Source organism: Oncorhynchus keta, chromosome 18 (genome assembly GCF_023373465.1).
Source record: "Oncorhynchus keta strain PuntledgeMale-10-30-2019 chromosome 18, Oket_V2, whole genome shotgun sequence".
In the NCBI taxonomy this organism is placed as follows: domain Eukaryota; kingdom Metazoa; phylum Chordata; class Actinopteri; order Salmoniformes; family Salmonidae; genus Oncorhynchus; species Oncorhynchus keta.
In genome coordinates, this window is record NC_068438.1 from 25,728,186 (window position 1) to 25,745,477 (window position 17,292).

Sequence of the window (17,292 nt, forward strand, 5' to 3'; positions counted from 1 at the left end):
GGGGTACTATAGATTATTATACAGGGAAAGTACTGGGAACTATAGATTATTATACAGGGAAAATACTGAGAACTATAGATTATTATGCAGGGAAATTAAGGGGTACTATAGATTATTATACAGGGAAAGTACTGGGAACTATAGATTATTATACAGGGAAAGTACTGGGAACTATAGATTATTATGCAGGGAAAGTACTGGGAACTATAGATTATTATGCAGGGAAAGTACTGGGAACTATAGATTATTATTCAGGGGAAGTACTGGGAACTATAGATTATTATGCAGGGAAAGTACTGGGAACTATAGATTATTATGCAGGTAAAGTACTGGGAACTATAGATTATTATGCAGGGGAAGTACTGGGAACTATAGATTATTATGCAGGGGAAGTACTGGGAACTATAGATTATTATGCAGGGGAAGTACTGGGAACTATAGATTATTATGCAGGGAAAGTACTGGGAACTATAGATTATTATGCAGGGAAAGTACTGGGAACTATAGATTATTATGCAGGGAAAGTACTGGGAACTATAGATTATTATGCAGGGAAAGTACTGGGAACTCTACCTGTCTCTTGAGTATGAAAAATGTGACATGTATTATACACTCTTTAAAATTAATCAGTTACTTTTTCCCGGGATGATTTCCCACAGCCTCACTTGGTATTGAGCATTACTACTAACCCTCCTGCTGTGTTCCCCTCGAATTGGACCGATTTACAAGTTTTCTCTCTGAAAAATGTAGTTAATTTAATCTGACTGTCATAAATGTTCCATGACTTTGTCCACACAGGGTATCTGAATACACCATATAAATGTTGATGATTTTCATTACATTTTGGGTGTTTTATTTAACCTTTGTACGCCTGTGATGTTCCCGGTCAAAAATGACTGGTAATTAGAAATGAATGAGTGAGACTACAATTAGTGTATAAAATTGAGTTCAGGCACATGCCCAGTCATCAGATGGACACAGTTCCTCTCCCAGACCCCCACATGCATGTGTGTTCCAGGGCACGCACGCACACACACACACACACACACACACACACACACACACACACACACACACACACACACACACACACACACACACACACACACACACACACACACACACACACACACACACACACACACACACACACACACACACACACACACACACACACACACACACACACACACACACACACACACACACACACACACACACACTCAAACCTCACTCCCCTTCTTGGCTTCCATGGCAATCCTCATGGGAACTTTTCCCCCACGGGAGCCACACCTGTTGGAATTCTCACAAACAATCGCAACATTGTTTCAATAATATGTAGAACTTTACTCTCAGCTTTGGCATATAATGCTTTTTTGAGGTCTTGCTCACAATTCATTCTGTGGCAGCACAATGAACAAAAATACAGTATCTGAGGCTCTTGATCATATCTTTGATCATGACACTGGTGAGGAGCGAGTCCTTGTTACACTTTGACACAAAGTAGTCTGTGGTAAAGAGCACAATATGTTTCATCTGAGTATTTGTTATAGTCAAAATAATCCATACATTATGCTTTTTTTTAAACTCACAAACAAGTTGTATAAGCTACAGGCCATAAATAGCAAATATAAGTTCAAAACTTGTTATGTTCACAATAACTTAAGTTGATAAGAAGATCTAACACAACATTAGGTTATAATACATGTATTATTATGGATTTATAATCAGCTAAAATGGGGAGGTCATTTTGGACTGGGAACACAGGATTTATTAACATGAAACGAACACAACAGGAGGGTTAAAAGAAAATCTCTCTAATTATACAGAAAACTTTGCTGAGATGAAGGTTGGGAGGAAAATAATGAAATCGAGAGACAGATAAAGAAGCGTCTTTGAAGGTTTGTGGGGGAGTAGGGGAGGAAAGAGCAGGGAAACTTATCTGTGGAGGAAGAGAGGGACGATAAGCAGAACTTCTTTTCTGGTGTCATGCATTTGAATGCTCTCACAGAATAATGAATTCCCTCAGCCCTGTGGAAGTTACTATGATGACACCACTTACAATTTTTCATCAGTCCATCCATAAGGAGCTGACTGAAATGTGGTTTGGGTTTACATTTACATGATACATTTTAGTCATTTAGCAGACACCCTTATCCAATTTGACTTACAGTAGTGAGTGCATTCATTTTCCTACTTTTTTCGTACTAGTCCCCCGTGGAATGGAACTGAATATGAGACGGTTAGGATTTGGATATTCTCCCTTGTTCTCAAATTCAGATTTTCAATCATCTGAAGCTTGTACTGGGCCTCCTCACAATGTACAGTATGCAATGAGTATAACAATCCTCATCCATAGGTACCAGGTCAAGCCCATACTCAATGCCATTCACATGCAGTATAACCAGATCTTTTGAATGACTGCTTCATACAGTCAGACCATACCAGGTCCAAGTACTTATCACAAAGTAACAACTTACTTAAAGATAAATGGCAAATAACTGATCCATTAGGATTTTGAGGGAGGTCATTCTGAGACCTATAGGGGTCAAAGCCATTCTTGTAGAGTAGAGGAAGCCATGCATCAGGAAACTACCTTCTTACTCTGGCGCATCTGGCCCATCATCTGTGGGGTGTGGAGCGAGGCGAGGGTCGAGGTGGGGCAGGACAGCCAATTATCCTCTCAAAAGCTACATTTCTCACGAGACAATCATCCACTTTTAATTGAACACATTTATTTTTAATGGTAGTGATATTAGGAGAAGGCTGTGGCTAGAGACTGCATGGCTGAGCTGCTGCTGCCATCCATCAGCTGGGCTACAATGTCCCCACATCACTGCTGCTGCTGTTTCAGAAAGAGGAAGAGTATGTAGGAAGCACGCTATCCCCCTTACTATTAGCAAACGGCACCTTGTTTTATTCAATTGGGCTTGTGCCATATCCCAGCCCAATCAATGGCATTTATCTGCTCTTTGAAAAAAGCCGATAACGGGATGAGACAGTGGAGAGAGAGTTGCTGCCCGCTCGCTCTCCTTGTTTATATGGAAATTCAGATAGTGACATTGATTACATGTTCAGCCCGCGGGTTAGTGTCATTGACTTGCCAGAGGGGCCAGCTGGCAGTCTGGTGTGGCATTGTGTGCGGTGATGGTTGAGTTGAAGGCGAGGGTTGGTTGACAGAGCATCTTCTCTGAATACCACAGATCAGGGACGGCTTCTCCAATAGAGAAGTTACCGAACAGATCTCTTTATGGACCCTGCCACTGAAAAGAGAGAAGCATGGCACCTAGGAGACAGCAAAGGTGCTGGAGAGTCACCGACTTGCATTCTTATTGCTCACCATCTGCTTGTTTGAGTAGAGGCATTAGCTGGGCAAAGAGGACAAACATCCTTTAGACATCCCAGAGAAGACACTGTATTTTCGGGGGATTTTATTCCAATCAATCTAGGCTGAATGCTGAGGCACAGTTTACAGATGGCACAAGAAATCACCCGTTACAGACGGCTAGTGCTCTTAAAGTGGCTATTCACAACAAATTTCAAGGGAAGGATTGACTAGCATCAACTGGAATTTGATGAGTGATTTAAACTATTACATGGAAGAAATAGTGTTTGAGGGCTTTTGCTTTCTACCTATGGGAATGGGTAAGTGTTTAACCACTCCCCCCTCAAAAGCCCCAGCCCTCCCTCCACCCTTAAAAAACAAACTGTGTATTACACACCTCGATGCTTACCTTGGAGTACATGGCTCCATTGAGGACCTCTCCATTGCGGATCCAGATGATGGATGCGGCTGGCTTGGCGTTGTCAGCGTGGCAGGTCAGGTTTAGGGGATCTCCTGCTCTCAGGCTCACCACCGGACCACCACTGATCACTGGGTCCTCAGGAGGCACTGGAGGGAAAACAGAAAGGCATTGTGTTGTAGCTACTTTATAAACATGTAATAGCATATACTTGTATACAACAACAACTGTTTCTTCAAGCCAGAGTGTCATTCTTTTCAATGATGAAGGTATTTGATCAAACCTCAGACTCATCCATTGGATTGATAGAAGATATGTCTTGGACATAAGAAGGTTCATATAATATCTGTGGGACTGTGTAAAACAGCTTGTTCTCACTTTTTGAGTAATACCTGTGTGAGCCAAGGACAGGGAGATTACTTCAAATACAATATAGCTTTATGAATGACAGGTGAGGTGAGGGGTTTCAGTTTCTTTTGTCCATTTTCTCTCCTGTGAGATTGAAATCTCTGGTGTCCATGGTCACTGATGCAGAGATGTCAGAGCCGTATTGGGCAGACTTTGGTCACATCATATGTCTGGAGTGTAGCCAACAATAGACTCTGAATAAGAGCCCTAAGAAATCCAAAGCACAGTTCAGCTTTGTGCTGTTACTGACAATGTGAATGGATGATACAGACACCGGTGCATTTTAATCATGACTTGTCCGTACATAAAGGCAATTGAAGCAATCAAAACTTTGACTAGAATTGACAGATTGCCAGGGAATGGCAGTCAAGTCATCATCTCATAAGCGGTAATAGATAGATAGAGGAAGAGAGTGGTGGATGAATGCAGAATGCAGGCCCCTGAAAATGGCACTGATTACACGCCTCTTTTTACACACATGCTGATCACCCTGTTATTATTCAAACTCCAGTGAATTATTGATTGGCCTGCACGCTCATTACAGTGCAGATCTGGGGCATGATGAAATCAAAGGCTGCGAGCAGCTGGCATATTTGCCTGTGAGAGTGAGAGGGTCGGAGAGAGAAGGTGGGCGGGGGTCTTCTGTCAAACAGCCAAGGCTTGGAATGAAAAAGGTGAGCTATGGATACACTGTTGAATTGTTTTATGGATAATGGCCTATTTCTTTTTATTTAAGCCAGTTCAGAACAAGTTCTTATTTACAATGATGGCCTACACCGGCCAAACCTGGACGACGCTGGGCCAGTTGTGCGCTGCCCTCTGAGACTCCCAATCACGACTGGTTGTGATACAGCCTGGATCTGTAGTGACGCCTCTAGCACTGAGATGCAGTGACTTAGACCGCTGCGCCACTCGGGAGCCCAATTCACGGATCTGCATTTTGCAGTCATCCACCACTCTTTTCCTCTATCTGTCTCTTTTCTGCTTATGAGATGACGACTGACCGCAATTCCCTAGCAATCTGTCAATTCTAGTGAAAGGTTTGATTGCCTATACATACAACACAGTTATACATTTTGTTGTTGTTGAAAGGGGACATATTCCTGTTCTGCTTTGTCACTGACTCATTGAATGCTAAAGGTTAAAGATGCAGTCAGGGATCTTAAGCACAACAAATTCATAACATATTGTACAAATTGTATTAAAACAATATATATAAATACAAATTACAGGGCGTAACATATAATACGAAATGGATGAAGCTACACAGAATTGGATGACTTACTGTAGTACACAAAAAATGGGGACCTGTTTTGGCTCATGAGCACTACTGGCTGAAATTATACAAAAGTTCCAGAGCATCACTTTGATGGTTGATCTTCCATTCATGACTTACAGTACTAAACTACTCACTTTCAACAGGATCTACACTTTCAGCCATTCCCCAGGAACATTTAAAGGGCCCCTGAGTGGGGCAGCTGTCTAAGGCACTGCATCTCAGTGCTAGAGGTGTCACTACAGACCCTGGTTTGATTCCAGGCTGTATCACAACTGGCTGTGATGGGAGTCCCATAGGGCGGCGCACAACTGGCCCAGCGCCGTCTGGGTTAGGGGTTGGCTGGGGTGGGCCGTCATTGTAAATAAGAATTGGTTCTCAACTGACTAGCCTAGTTAAGTAAAATAGGAACAGGGAGCCATGCCTCGTTAACATCCTGAGGGACTCATAGCAGACCTATGGATGATCAACAAGGACTGTGTCACCGTCTGACATAAAATAGAGCTGCTGTAACATCCAAACTCAGGAAGGAAGCTCATACAGGTTATTTTTACTGCCTCTAGTTAATTGTATTTTTTGGTTATGAAAGGAATGAAAACTGCAGACTAAATATAACTGATGCTTTCCCCTGTTTCCACCCACATCCTCCTTCCTTAGGACAAGCAATTAAAAAGGCAGGGCTGTATAGTACCGGTGACACACTATGACAAAGTGTGAGATTTTGCAGCAGGGGAGCGTTGGGAATAGGGCTGCTTTTCTGCTTTGCCAGTTCAGTCCGACTAAGCCTTGTGACTCAGCTCCCAGGTGATTCTCCAACCTGTTTCTAGACCAGACCCAGAGACACATTCCTGCCTCGTCAAATGGCTTTGGAAACAGTGATATAGTGTGAAACGTTTTGTTTGAACAGAAAATACTGTGGTTAGTATATGTCCTTTTGATCTGGTGTTCTTCACGATTTGAAGTTACACAAGTTGGTGGAAGATAGAAATACTAGGTCTTATTTAGAATACGAAGATATTTACGGAACTGAACAAATGGATATACAGTATATTGTAGTATGGTAATATTGTGGTTTAAGATTGGAAACAAGCTTGTTCCTTCTCTTTGTCACCAGAATGAGAGAAGCCATATCAACCCTCTCATTGGTTTATGAAAATATGAAATAGTGAGCAACAGAGATGGAGAGATGCTTCTAGAGATCTGGTGTTATTGGCTTGCTGTCAGCGCTCACTCAATGCTGCTGAAACATTAACTAACTGTCAGGTTGTTTGAGGTATGCATAGCTTCCATCTTCTGAAGGGGCAAATTGAATAGAAAAACTGCTCCATTTGGAGCTCTCTGAGAGCCTAACATTATGTGACTGATGACAGCACAGAGATGCATATTAAAGATGGAGTAAGTGGGTTGTGGATTCAGGCTGGTATTGACTGTCACCACTCCAGTCACAATACCAGGCCATCAAGGAAGAGCAATGGCTGTGAACTAATCCAGGTAAAATGTGTTGACTTTCTAAAACAGAACATGACAGCTCAAGGCTTCCAGAAACCAGCTACCCACTGGGCACACACTGCTTGAATCAATGTTGTTTCCACGTCAATTCAATAAAGTTATGTTGGACCATCGTAGAACAGACATTGAATTGATGACTGTGCCCAGTAGGTACAGTACAGCCAGGAAGTGATGTGATGCCACTACAGAATATGAAAGAGTGTAATAATTTAAAGGCTACTTTCAACCCCTCTCCTAGAGATATTATTGACCCATCTTGACCTGTAAAGTTAATAATAGTTTATCTGAGTGCCGCTGTAGTGAAGGTTAACATTTAATGCATGGTAATCTCCATACGCTGAGGTCCATGGCAAGACGCACAGATTGTCGTTATGCTTTCAGGCCGTGTGCTCTGCTCTGGGAGACAGGCGGTGATGTGTCAAGGGTGGATGGAAAACAGACAAAGAGGGTGAAAGACTCGCTTGGCTGCCTCCGACAGGACTTTTTTCATTTCCTCCATGTGTGTGATATCTGTCACAGGGATGACACCGAGGATCTCTGAGTAGAATGAGAGCCAGTGTAATCTCTTTGCTAAGTCATTGGCACAGGTGGCATGCTCTCCATCTGCACTCCTCCATCTCCCACTTTCGGTTTCCCTTTTAGGGACGTAGGGGCAATCCCCTCACAAAACAAAGGCTAACTCAGATGTACTGTAAGCACTGCATGACTAAACAATGGGCAGGTAGTTTACCTCAACCGCTCTACCTCACAAGCCATAGATCTACGTTTGTACATTCCACAGTGGACCTGCTACAGTGGACAGTAAAGCAACAGTAAAGAGTAGCCTATTGTAAGTCACAGTCTAACAGCCAGAAAAGTTACAAAAGGAAGTGCAATTCCAGTTCCCTCTCTCTCTCTCTCTCTCTCTCTCCATACTGGGTTGCTGTTAAGCCATCTCTCCACAACCGTCCCTCTTGTGGGCCAGTCTGACAGCCGCACAAAGGCCTCGAACCACGCCAGTCATCATCATTACAGTCCTGTTTGCAAACTCGGCAGCCCCTAATGGTTCCAAATTAGCGCTTTACTGCGGCCTCGTGATGGATTTCTCACGAGCCGGTCAGCGGCTCGGATTGATTGCGCCTCTTTAATTACCAGCTGGCTTGCTGAAATACTTCCTCTTTCCCCACTTCACTCTGGGAGAGTATAATGCAATCTCACACCACACACTTCCACACTCATACAAACATACACACTGCTCAATAGTTTCTCAACTCCTAGATTTGAGGGCAAAACATCCTCTTGTTGTCTGAGATATGACGTGGAAGAGAGATTCTGTGGGTTTTCTTCAAAGGAGTAGATTAATCAATAGGAGATTAGTTCTATAGTATGTGTTCTCCTCTTACTTGGCTCATACTGCTAGTTTCCCTGTTTTTCCTTCCTGCTCTGGAGGAGGGATCTCAGGCATGTATTAACATTTTACCTCTAAATGTACCTTGCTTATTACTTTTTCTCACCTTTAATGGTTATCTGGATGATTATGATGTGCCTGTCTGTCACCTGGGCCATGCAACCTTTTTCAGGGAGTGAGACTACTAGGCGATGGGGGTTTTGAGGGGGCACACAGTCTGTCACAACTTCCATTAGCCCAGCCCTCTGCCTCAGATAAGAAGTTCATTAAAGGAGCAATGGAGTTTAATGGAATTGCATCGCCCCTTCCTGAGAGAGATAGCACTATGGTTTGTTTCAGGTTTTTGCCCAACCCAGATCTCAGAGCCATGTTTTACCATAAAACTCAGAGCAGGCTGGGGAGAAGAGGGCAGGTCGGATTGATTGTGTTTTAGTGAGCTCATTTATTTTTAGTGTATAATCAAAGATATCTATAAATGAGACAAAGGCATATGGATTTGTAATTAACCCAACCATGTGTGACAGTAAGTCTGTTATAGGCAGGGCTTGTCCGAATAAACCTAGAGTATAAACCTGCCCTGTGTCCTGGGAGACATTTCAATACCTCAGAACCTCTGGGATTAGCCTGGTCTGAGAAAACACCCTGACGGCGCCAGAACTGGAAGAGAAGTAAAGCCAGTCTATTACCATTGGGGCTCTGCTGATGGCGGACAACCTGAGTCATAAACAACCAAAGCCAGGCTGAGGAACATTCTCCAAACAGCCTATAGTCCTACACACAGCCTTCCAGGAACAGGAGAGTGGGTTCAAAAGGCAATTTGGAGGTGGGTGATTGAGAGGGGTAACCTCAGAAGAGCTCTGAGATGGGGAGGGGGTGGGGTGGGGTGTCTGGAAATGCAGTGTGCACAGTGCTGGGCTTCTGCCGACAGTGTCTGGAAATGCAGTGTACACAGTGCTGGGCTTCTGCCGACAGTGTCTGGAAATGCAGTGTGCATAGTGCTGGGCTTCTGCCGACATGTCTGGAACAACAATGGGTCGGCTCGCCCCGCCGGTTTCGGCAGAATGCTCGCACCAGACACCTGTCACCCCAATTCGACGGCGCCCTGGCAGCTTGCAGAGGTTGTGATAGATAGATCACAAAAGAGAAGGGCGAAAAGAACGATCCATCGTAGGTGGAAGACAAGAGACATACGTGGCTCACTGGCCCAAATCACAGGCCTCTTCAAGTGCTGTCACCATACACCTGTTTGTAGGGCACAAGATCTTGGCTCACACAGACTGTCTCTATCTCTCCCACTCTGCTAATACTGGCTGTGTTAGATGATCAGTGATAGAGAGATTAATGTGAGGTATGACGATATGACTGTGTGTGTGTGTGTGTGTGTGTGTGTGTGTGTGTGTGTGTGTGTGTGTGTGTGTGTGTGTGTGTGTGTGTGTGTGTGTGTGTGTGTGTGTGTGTGTGTGTGTGTGTGTGTGTGTGTGTGTGTGTGTGTGTGTGTGTGTGTGTGGGTGGGTGGTGTAGGTGGTGTAGGTGTGTGTATGCTGACCAACAGAGGGAGAGTGAAGGCAGGGATGAGGAGGTTTTCTGGAGATATGGGAGGAGTGGTGAGATGCCAGAGCTGTCAGCAGCGTGCAGAGATGGCTCCGTCACCGAGCAGCGATGTGTAGCGCTAAAGTTGCTCTCAACAGATTGGGAGGGCACTGACATTGCCGTGTTTGTGTGTGTGTGTTCGTTTCTGTAGCAATGTGGCTGTCATTTTGCATGAAATGTAAAAACAGACTCCTGTTAATATATACCTTCAGATTAAATGTTATCGAAATGGATTGTTCCTTATAGAGTGTCAATCAAGCTCTCATCTCTTCCAGTTCTAGATTTGTTTAAGTCAATAATCGTTTTTGTTATGATCATTTATTACTGAACATGACATATTGATTTTGAAAAGATTTCAAAACACAGCTGTGTGTGTGTTTAAAAGTACCCCTCCCTTTTAAAACACTCAAACCATGTCTTACATGCAATCTGTTGGGTATTAACATACAGCTGTTCATAGAGTCCGTGATATTATAGATGTTCTCTTTATCTTAGATCTCAGTAATGTACTTTCATGTAAATCAGGGTAGTGTTCGCAAGATAAAAATGGAAGAGCCATATATCTAACAAAAGGACTGCTGATCAGGGGGTTCTGATCTGGCCCTACTTCAGCGGACATTCTTGGCTAGAGCCAAATTGACTTATGTGAGAGATAAATTGGTTACATACAGAAAACTAGCACACTTAAACTGCTTAATGAGGTGTTTCAACATTTTCTTTCAAGACTTTACAATTTTGGCATGCACAGTCAAGGAGCAACATTCAGAGAGAGAGAGAGAAAAAGGGAGAAAGAGAGAGCTGGGGAATGCATAAAACCACTTCCATTAATTAGTTGGAACGGTAAAAGTGTTGCCGATGGAAATACTGCTCCCGTCGTGACTGTTACTGGAAACCAATCAACTTGCATTCTCCCCCTTGTGCTTCTTCAATAAGGCATATACTTTGTGTCCTTTCTATTTTCATATAGTGCATCTATTTTGAAATGCATGATTTCATAAATCATAAGTGGGATTCAGTGGTTTGAACTACAGGAGACCTAGGGACAATTACTGCTTCTTGTTTGTGTCTAGTTAAAAACACAATGTTCCTCATAAAACTGCCCTTCGGTTTAGTGTCAAGATTTCAATAGAGTTCCTTGAGCGAGACAAAATTCAGTTTTACCTTCAACAACTACAGTTGAAGGACACTTTTTCATTAAATGATTGCATTTTTTCCCCCTTTGTCTATCACTGCTTTAAAGTTTTAAAAAATTGCAATGTAATAGAATAACCTTATGACGGAAGAATTTCGAAGTTGACATTAGATGCAGTTCAGTAGAGAGAGTACTTCTTAATCAGATGTCATGCTAAGAAGACCCTGCAGTGCAGAGCAGCATTGTTTGCTCCACCACTATTGGAAAAATCTAGTGGATGACCTACACTCTCCAAGGTGTGTGAAAGTCAAGTAAGTCTATTTTTCGGAGGACAAAGGAATGACAAGAGGATGAGGTGGATTGAAAAGTAAAAATAACAAAGGGTCATGTTGAACAGACAATCAATTTCACCACAGGAAGAAAAACTAGACAAAAGACTAGATGTTAGCTCCAAGCAGTAAAAAGAGGACACTGGGAAGCAAACTATCTGTGCATAGTTAGATATAACTAGATTACCCCATTCCAGCGTTGTGCTGTGAGGCACACCATGACCCCTGGCACTGCGCAAGGCTAGACCAGCCAGAGAATTATAATCAACAAGCTTTCTTGGAAAATGTGATTTTTGCCTCTGAATTCAACACAGCTGAGTGCCCTTCCTTGTCTTTGGCTGCTCCACTTTTAAGGAAGTGTTTTGTCAGATCTCACATCTTGCACTCTTGTAATTAAAAATGAATAATCAGTGTGCCTCTGGATGCTCTCTAAAGTTACAAACCAGGGCAGAAGAGTGGCTGGGACACCGTTATTAATTCCATGCTAAGGAAACTTGATCTTCCCGTAGCAGTGTGAATCTAATTAATAATTATCTTGACAGCAAATGAAAAACAGAGGACAGATCTGGCCCTCGTATTTTCTGTGGAGTTAATCTGCAGCAATGTAAATATTTCCTAATGGGCAGTATCAAAACATAAATTCCCAGAGAATACTTATGAATGTATTAGGGCCTTGTGGCATTACTTTACATGCCTTAAATGTAGTTTTTCATCTTGGAGTGCATAAAATGTTGTGATCACAGAGGGCTACGGCATTAAAAAGCAAGACCTAGCGAGGAACGGGAAGGAACAACAAAGGAAAGCGATCAACATAAGCGATTGATGAGGAATGAAGGTTCATTAGAATACTTGTCAGAGGATGAATGTCAATGAGCTCTCTAAAAGTCACATTAGAGTCAACAGCAGTCCTCATCATTCAGTGTTGGTCTACTCTATAAAAAAGCAGCAACTTTTTCTCCATCGCTAAATGGTAAATGGTGCACATTTCTCTTACAAAGGATTACCTGGTCTCACAGATCTGTTTAAGGGGAGAGACCTTATTCCAGAGAGCCCATTCCTCCCCCTTCTTTCCTACCCCAGGTTAACACATTGAGGTATTGGTTTGGATGCCTGCTACTTTGCTGAAGGGGATATAATTAGCCTCAGGACTACCCCCAGACCATAACCCCTAGATCACTCTTGACCTTCATGGCTAATTCACCAAACCTCAAGCCTCTTGGCCTCCATGGCTGCAACCTGGATCCCATGATTGCAATCAGGTATGGGGTTCAACGTTGAAAGACAATTTTCCAGAGGGGAAACGTTTCTGGGTAGGGAAGTTGATGCCTCGTTACATTATTGATGACCCTTTTCATTCCTCTATGGTGTTTTCCTCATACCACATTTATTTGATAAGCTTACTTTTTACTCCTAATGCTACTCAATTAAGACACTCCAAACTCCCCCACAAATGTTTTGCTAATGTTTAAACAGGAGTAAGGTCAGGTTAGAGACTGTGTATCCTTTAACTTTTTGCTGGGTATTTCAAGGATTTTCTGTTGGAACATCAGGATTCAGGATTATGAATTCAATGGACTGGTAATTGCCTGTAAGACTAGAATTGTAAGCCTTTCTGTAATAAATGAACAAATGGACACAGTACCAATCTTATGTGAGAATATCGCGTGACAAAAAAGCACTCCAAATCTGTGTCTTTTTTTCTGTAAATAGCAAAGTCATAAAGAAAACAGTTCCCTTTGATGTAGAAAACAGTAGAGCTGGAACATATATTGGCTGATGAGAGAGAGAGTAGGGGAATGTTTTTAGATTCATTTGACAGTCAGGTAAGAGAGAAGGGAGACTGTTCCACTCTGTGGACGGACAGTCACTGTCTTCCGAGTCGATAGACACACTCTGTCACCACTGGCGGGTAATTGACAGCTTAGAGTTTGCAGTGACACGGGGCTTGCATATATTTATTACATTGCCTTGCATGTGTGACTGCCTGGGGGCCCTCCTTCACAATGTATTCAGGAGTCAGCCAGCTAAGCAGGGGACTAAACAACATCTTATGGCGGGGCTTATGAGAAAGGATGATAAGTGTTTCACCCTCAAATAGCCAAAGAGGAATAGAGACAAATGGCTCCCCTCGTTTATTGATGATTAATCATTTTAATGGGGCTTAAACAGCTCTTTCCTTTTAGGAGCCATCTTTACATTGTCGTGAATGTGACTGCAGCTCAACAGACTTGGGTTAAAAACGTACACTATATATACACAAGCTCACAGAGTGGGACCGTCAAGTGCTGAAGATCGTAGCGCGTGAAAACCGCCTGTCCTCGGTTGCAACACTCACTACCAAGTTCCAAACTGCCTCTGGAAGCCTTGCCTCTGGAATAGCTGTTTGTCGGGAGCTTCATGAAAAGGGCCAAGCAGCCGCACACAAGCTTAAGATCACCATGCACAATTCCAAGCGTTGGCTGGAGTGGTGTAAAGCTCGCCGCTGTTAAGACTCTGGAGCAGTGGAATCAAGCTTCACCATCTGGCAGTCCGACGGACAAATCTAGGTTTGGTGGAAGCCAGGAGAACTCTATCTGCCCGAATGCACAGTGTCAACTGTAAAGTTTGGTGGAGGAGGAAGAATGGTCTTGGGCTGTTTTTCATGGTTTGGCTACGCCCCTCAGTTTCAGTGAAGGGAAATCTTAACGCTATTGCACACTTTGTGGCAACAGTTTGGTCCCTTTTTTCAGCATGACAATACGCCCGTGCAGAAAGCGAGTTCCAAACAGAAATGGTTTGTCGAGATTGGTGTGGAAGAACTTGACTGGCCTGCACAGAGCCCTGACCTCAACCCCCTCGAACACCTTTGGGATGAATTCATACGCAGACTATGAGCCAGACCTAATCGTCCGACCTCACTAATGATCTCGTGGCTGAATGGAAGCAAGTCCAGCGTCCATATACTATTGGTCATGTATCAACAGTTGCAGTAGTGTACTGCACAGGAAAAATATGCTTTAGTTAAACTCAATGTTGAGCAAGCCCCAAAGCAACACTATCATCAAGATTGAATTAATTTAGGGATAGCCCCACTTTTTTTATGTTGGCCTAAATGACAAATCTAATCCAAATCTAACTGCCTGTAGCTCAGGCCCAGAAGCAAGGATATGCATATTCTTGGTACCATTTGAATGGAAACACTTTGAAGTTTGTGGAAATGTGAACTGAATGTAGGAGAATATAACACAATAGATCTGGTAAAAGAAAATTCATAGAAAAAACCTAAATGTTTTTTTCTACCACCAACTTTGAAATGCATCAGAAAGGACCCAGTTCCAGCCATCACCCTGGTTGTAATTCCGATGGAGTCCAAAAGATGGCAGCAGCATATGTCCAACGTTTCAGACGTTTCAGACGAATAACTTGAAGTATGAGCGAGCTACATGACATTTAGTGTGACATCCAGGTACATTTTGGCAAATCGTGAAGGAGACATTCACATTCATATTACAGTTTTTCTGCAAGAATATCGTCAAATCTGAATACTTGGACTTTGATTTAGCTTTTCCATTATTAGTAGCCATATTATAAGTTCAACATTTTTAAAACAACACGTTTTCATAACTTCATAACTCTGAATATTCGTATAATTTCTGTCCAAAATGAAAAGGCATGCAGTCGTACAAGGTTAGTAGCTACATTTTATGACAGATGCATGGTTTGTTTGACCCCGATTGGTGCTTATTTGACAAAGTTAGAGTCGTTCATGTGAAGACCGCCCGCATCATCGGCGTGCCATGAGGAGATCGCTCGCTGACCAAATATGGTGTCCTGTAGGATAAACTACAGCCCTAATGATATAGTGAAGTCTCATTACGTTCTAGGATCTCTGGTGAATACATACAAATGCAATTTTCACAGATTGCTTTGTTTGCAAATTGTGGGAATACAAAATCGATCGTGCATGCTATATGGACCTTTTTAGGACATGAAAATGATTTTATCTAACAAAACAACACTTCATGTTATCTCTGGGACCCTTTGGATGATAAATCAGAGCAAGATTTCAAATGCAAGTGCACATTTCACCTTCAGAGGTGAATTTATAAACCTATTGAGGTGAAAAAGTGTTTTGTTGTTCGGAGCTCTGCTCCTCGCAGTAATAGCTACTGTAAATTGGACAATGCAGCTTTATTAACAAGAATTGAAGCTTTCGGCCGACACGACACTTATATGTACCGACATTTGTTGTTTCTCTAAAATCTGCGATGGTGACACAAGGCACTGCATGATTTATAACTGTCCCTTTGACGGAGACAGTTGAGAAAGACCACAAATAAATGGAGGGTACAGTATAGCAATGGATCCTAAATCATTAGTGTCATACCCTTCTCCTATCCCTGAGGCCTTGATCAAACTACTTAGATGCTTGAATGGTGGGGTTGGTGGAAGATAAACTTAACTTTGAAAGGGTGGAGGGTAGGAAGGGGAAGCGGGGTAAAGTTCCTTTGACTCTCGGTAAAGAACTTGTAATTATTAATTCATAACCATTTACATGGGGTGCGGCAGTGAGAGACGTTGGGTCGCAATTTGTCTTCCCTCTCTCCTTTCTCTGGCTGCCTCCAGATCATTAGTTTCACTTTTCATTAGCGAAGATCAATAAGGTGGATGAGTCTCTCGTGTGAGGATACTCTGCTCCACAACCTCCCACTCTCCCTCCTCCTCTCCCCTCAGTCCTTCTCCCTTATTCTCTGGCTCTGTCATTGACTCCAGCTCCCCCTCATATTACCCATAATCCTCCACAGCAGAAGGGTATACTGAGTGGAGGGCAGAGAGAAGAGATAGAGAAGAGTGAGCAGTGATTTTACTAATGCTGCCCAATAAAGCAGAACTGGCCAAACTGAATGATAACCCAATAAAGTTTAATGAAGAACCAGTAGCCTCTCAGAATTAACACTGAAGCCAGCTGGGAGTGGTCCTTCTGTAGCTCAGTGGTCCTTCTGTAGCTCAGTTGGTAGAGCATGGCGCTTGTAACGCCAGGGTAGTGGGTTCGATCCCCGGGACCACCCATACGTAGAATGTATGCACACATGACTGTAAGTCGCTTTGGATAAAAGCGTCTGATAAATGGCATATATTATTATTATATTATATATATTAAGAAATGAAAGTAAAAACATTAGGGACTGGCAAAGTTTAGAGATGCTGTATTGTTTCTATTTGCTGTAGCATTATCTTGGTAGTTGCTGTTATGCTAATACAAAGTTGTGGCTTTTCTGGCACAATCATTGATTCAGTACACAGATTTAGTGGATTTTGAATGTTGAATGTTTTGAGGGAAGGGAGAAGCACTACATATATGACATTGTGGTTGGTTTGAGGTGGCTACTAAGTCACTGCCTGCCTCTATTGCCATTTTCTCTGTGCACATTACTGTACATTTGTCTACTGTATGCATGTATGTGTGGTGTGCATTTGTGTGTAAATGTAATCCTCACTTACCCAGCACAGTGAGTCTGGCAGGACGGGACCTCATTGCTGCCTGGATTGCCTGGCACTCAAAGACAGCGTCATCCATCAGCTCCACACGTTGGATCCGGAGGTGGTGTTCCCCTGTACTGTGGTCCCCAATCACTGTGTAACGAGGGTAGCCTGGGACACAACACATTCCCTGTCAGAACTTGGAGTCTGGTCTTTCAACCTTTATAAGCAAATTTCAATCCAACTGACATGCTATGAAATGGGCAACAATGCCTGAACATAGGCAATCAAAGGATCAATGGTGCAATATAGATTGTTGACTACTGTGTTACCTTAAACATTAGGTCATTTGCAGTGGCGTGTATTCATGGATGCCAAGGGAAGCATTAAAAATGTACCAATAAAAATAATGCTCTGTTTCATGATTTTCTTCAGTTTGTAAGACGTTGAATGTATCT

General features: G+C 42.8%; 1 protein-coding gene across 2 annotated transcripts in view; it reads right to left on the minus strand.

The window, feature by feature from the left end:
* LOC118397520 (kin of IRRE-like protein 3) overlaps positions 1 to 17,292 on the minus strand; it is a 217,389-nt gene that overhangs the window by 67,560 nt on the left and 132,537 nt on the right. For both annotated transcript variants that reach the window (XM_035792379.2, XM_035792378.2), the window contains exons 3-4: positions 16,856 to 17,005; positions 3,735 to 3,892 (exon numbers count right to left, since the gene is read on the minus strand). In XM_035792379.2, coding sequence (XP_035648272.1) covers positions 3,735 to 3,892; positions 16,856 to 17,005 — 308 coding nt within the window. The remainder of the gene's footprint in view (positions 1 to 3,734; positions 3,893 to 16,855; positions 17,006 to 17,292) is intronic.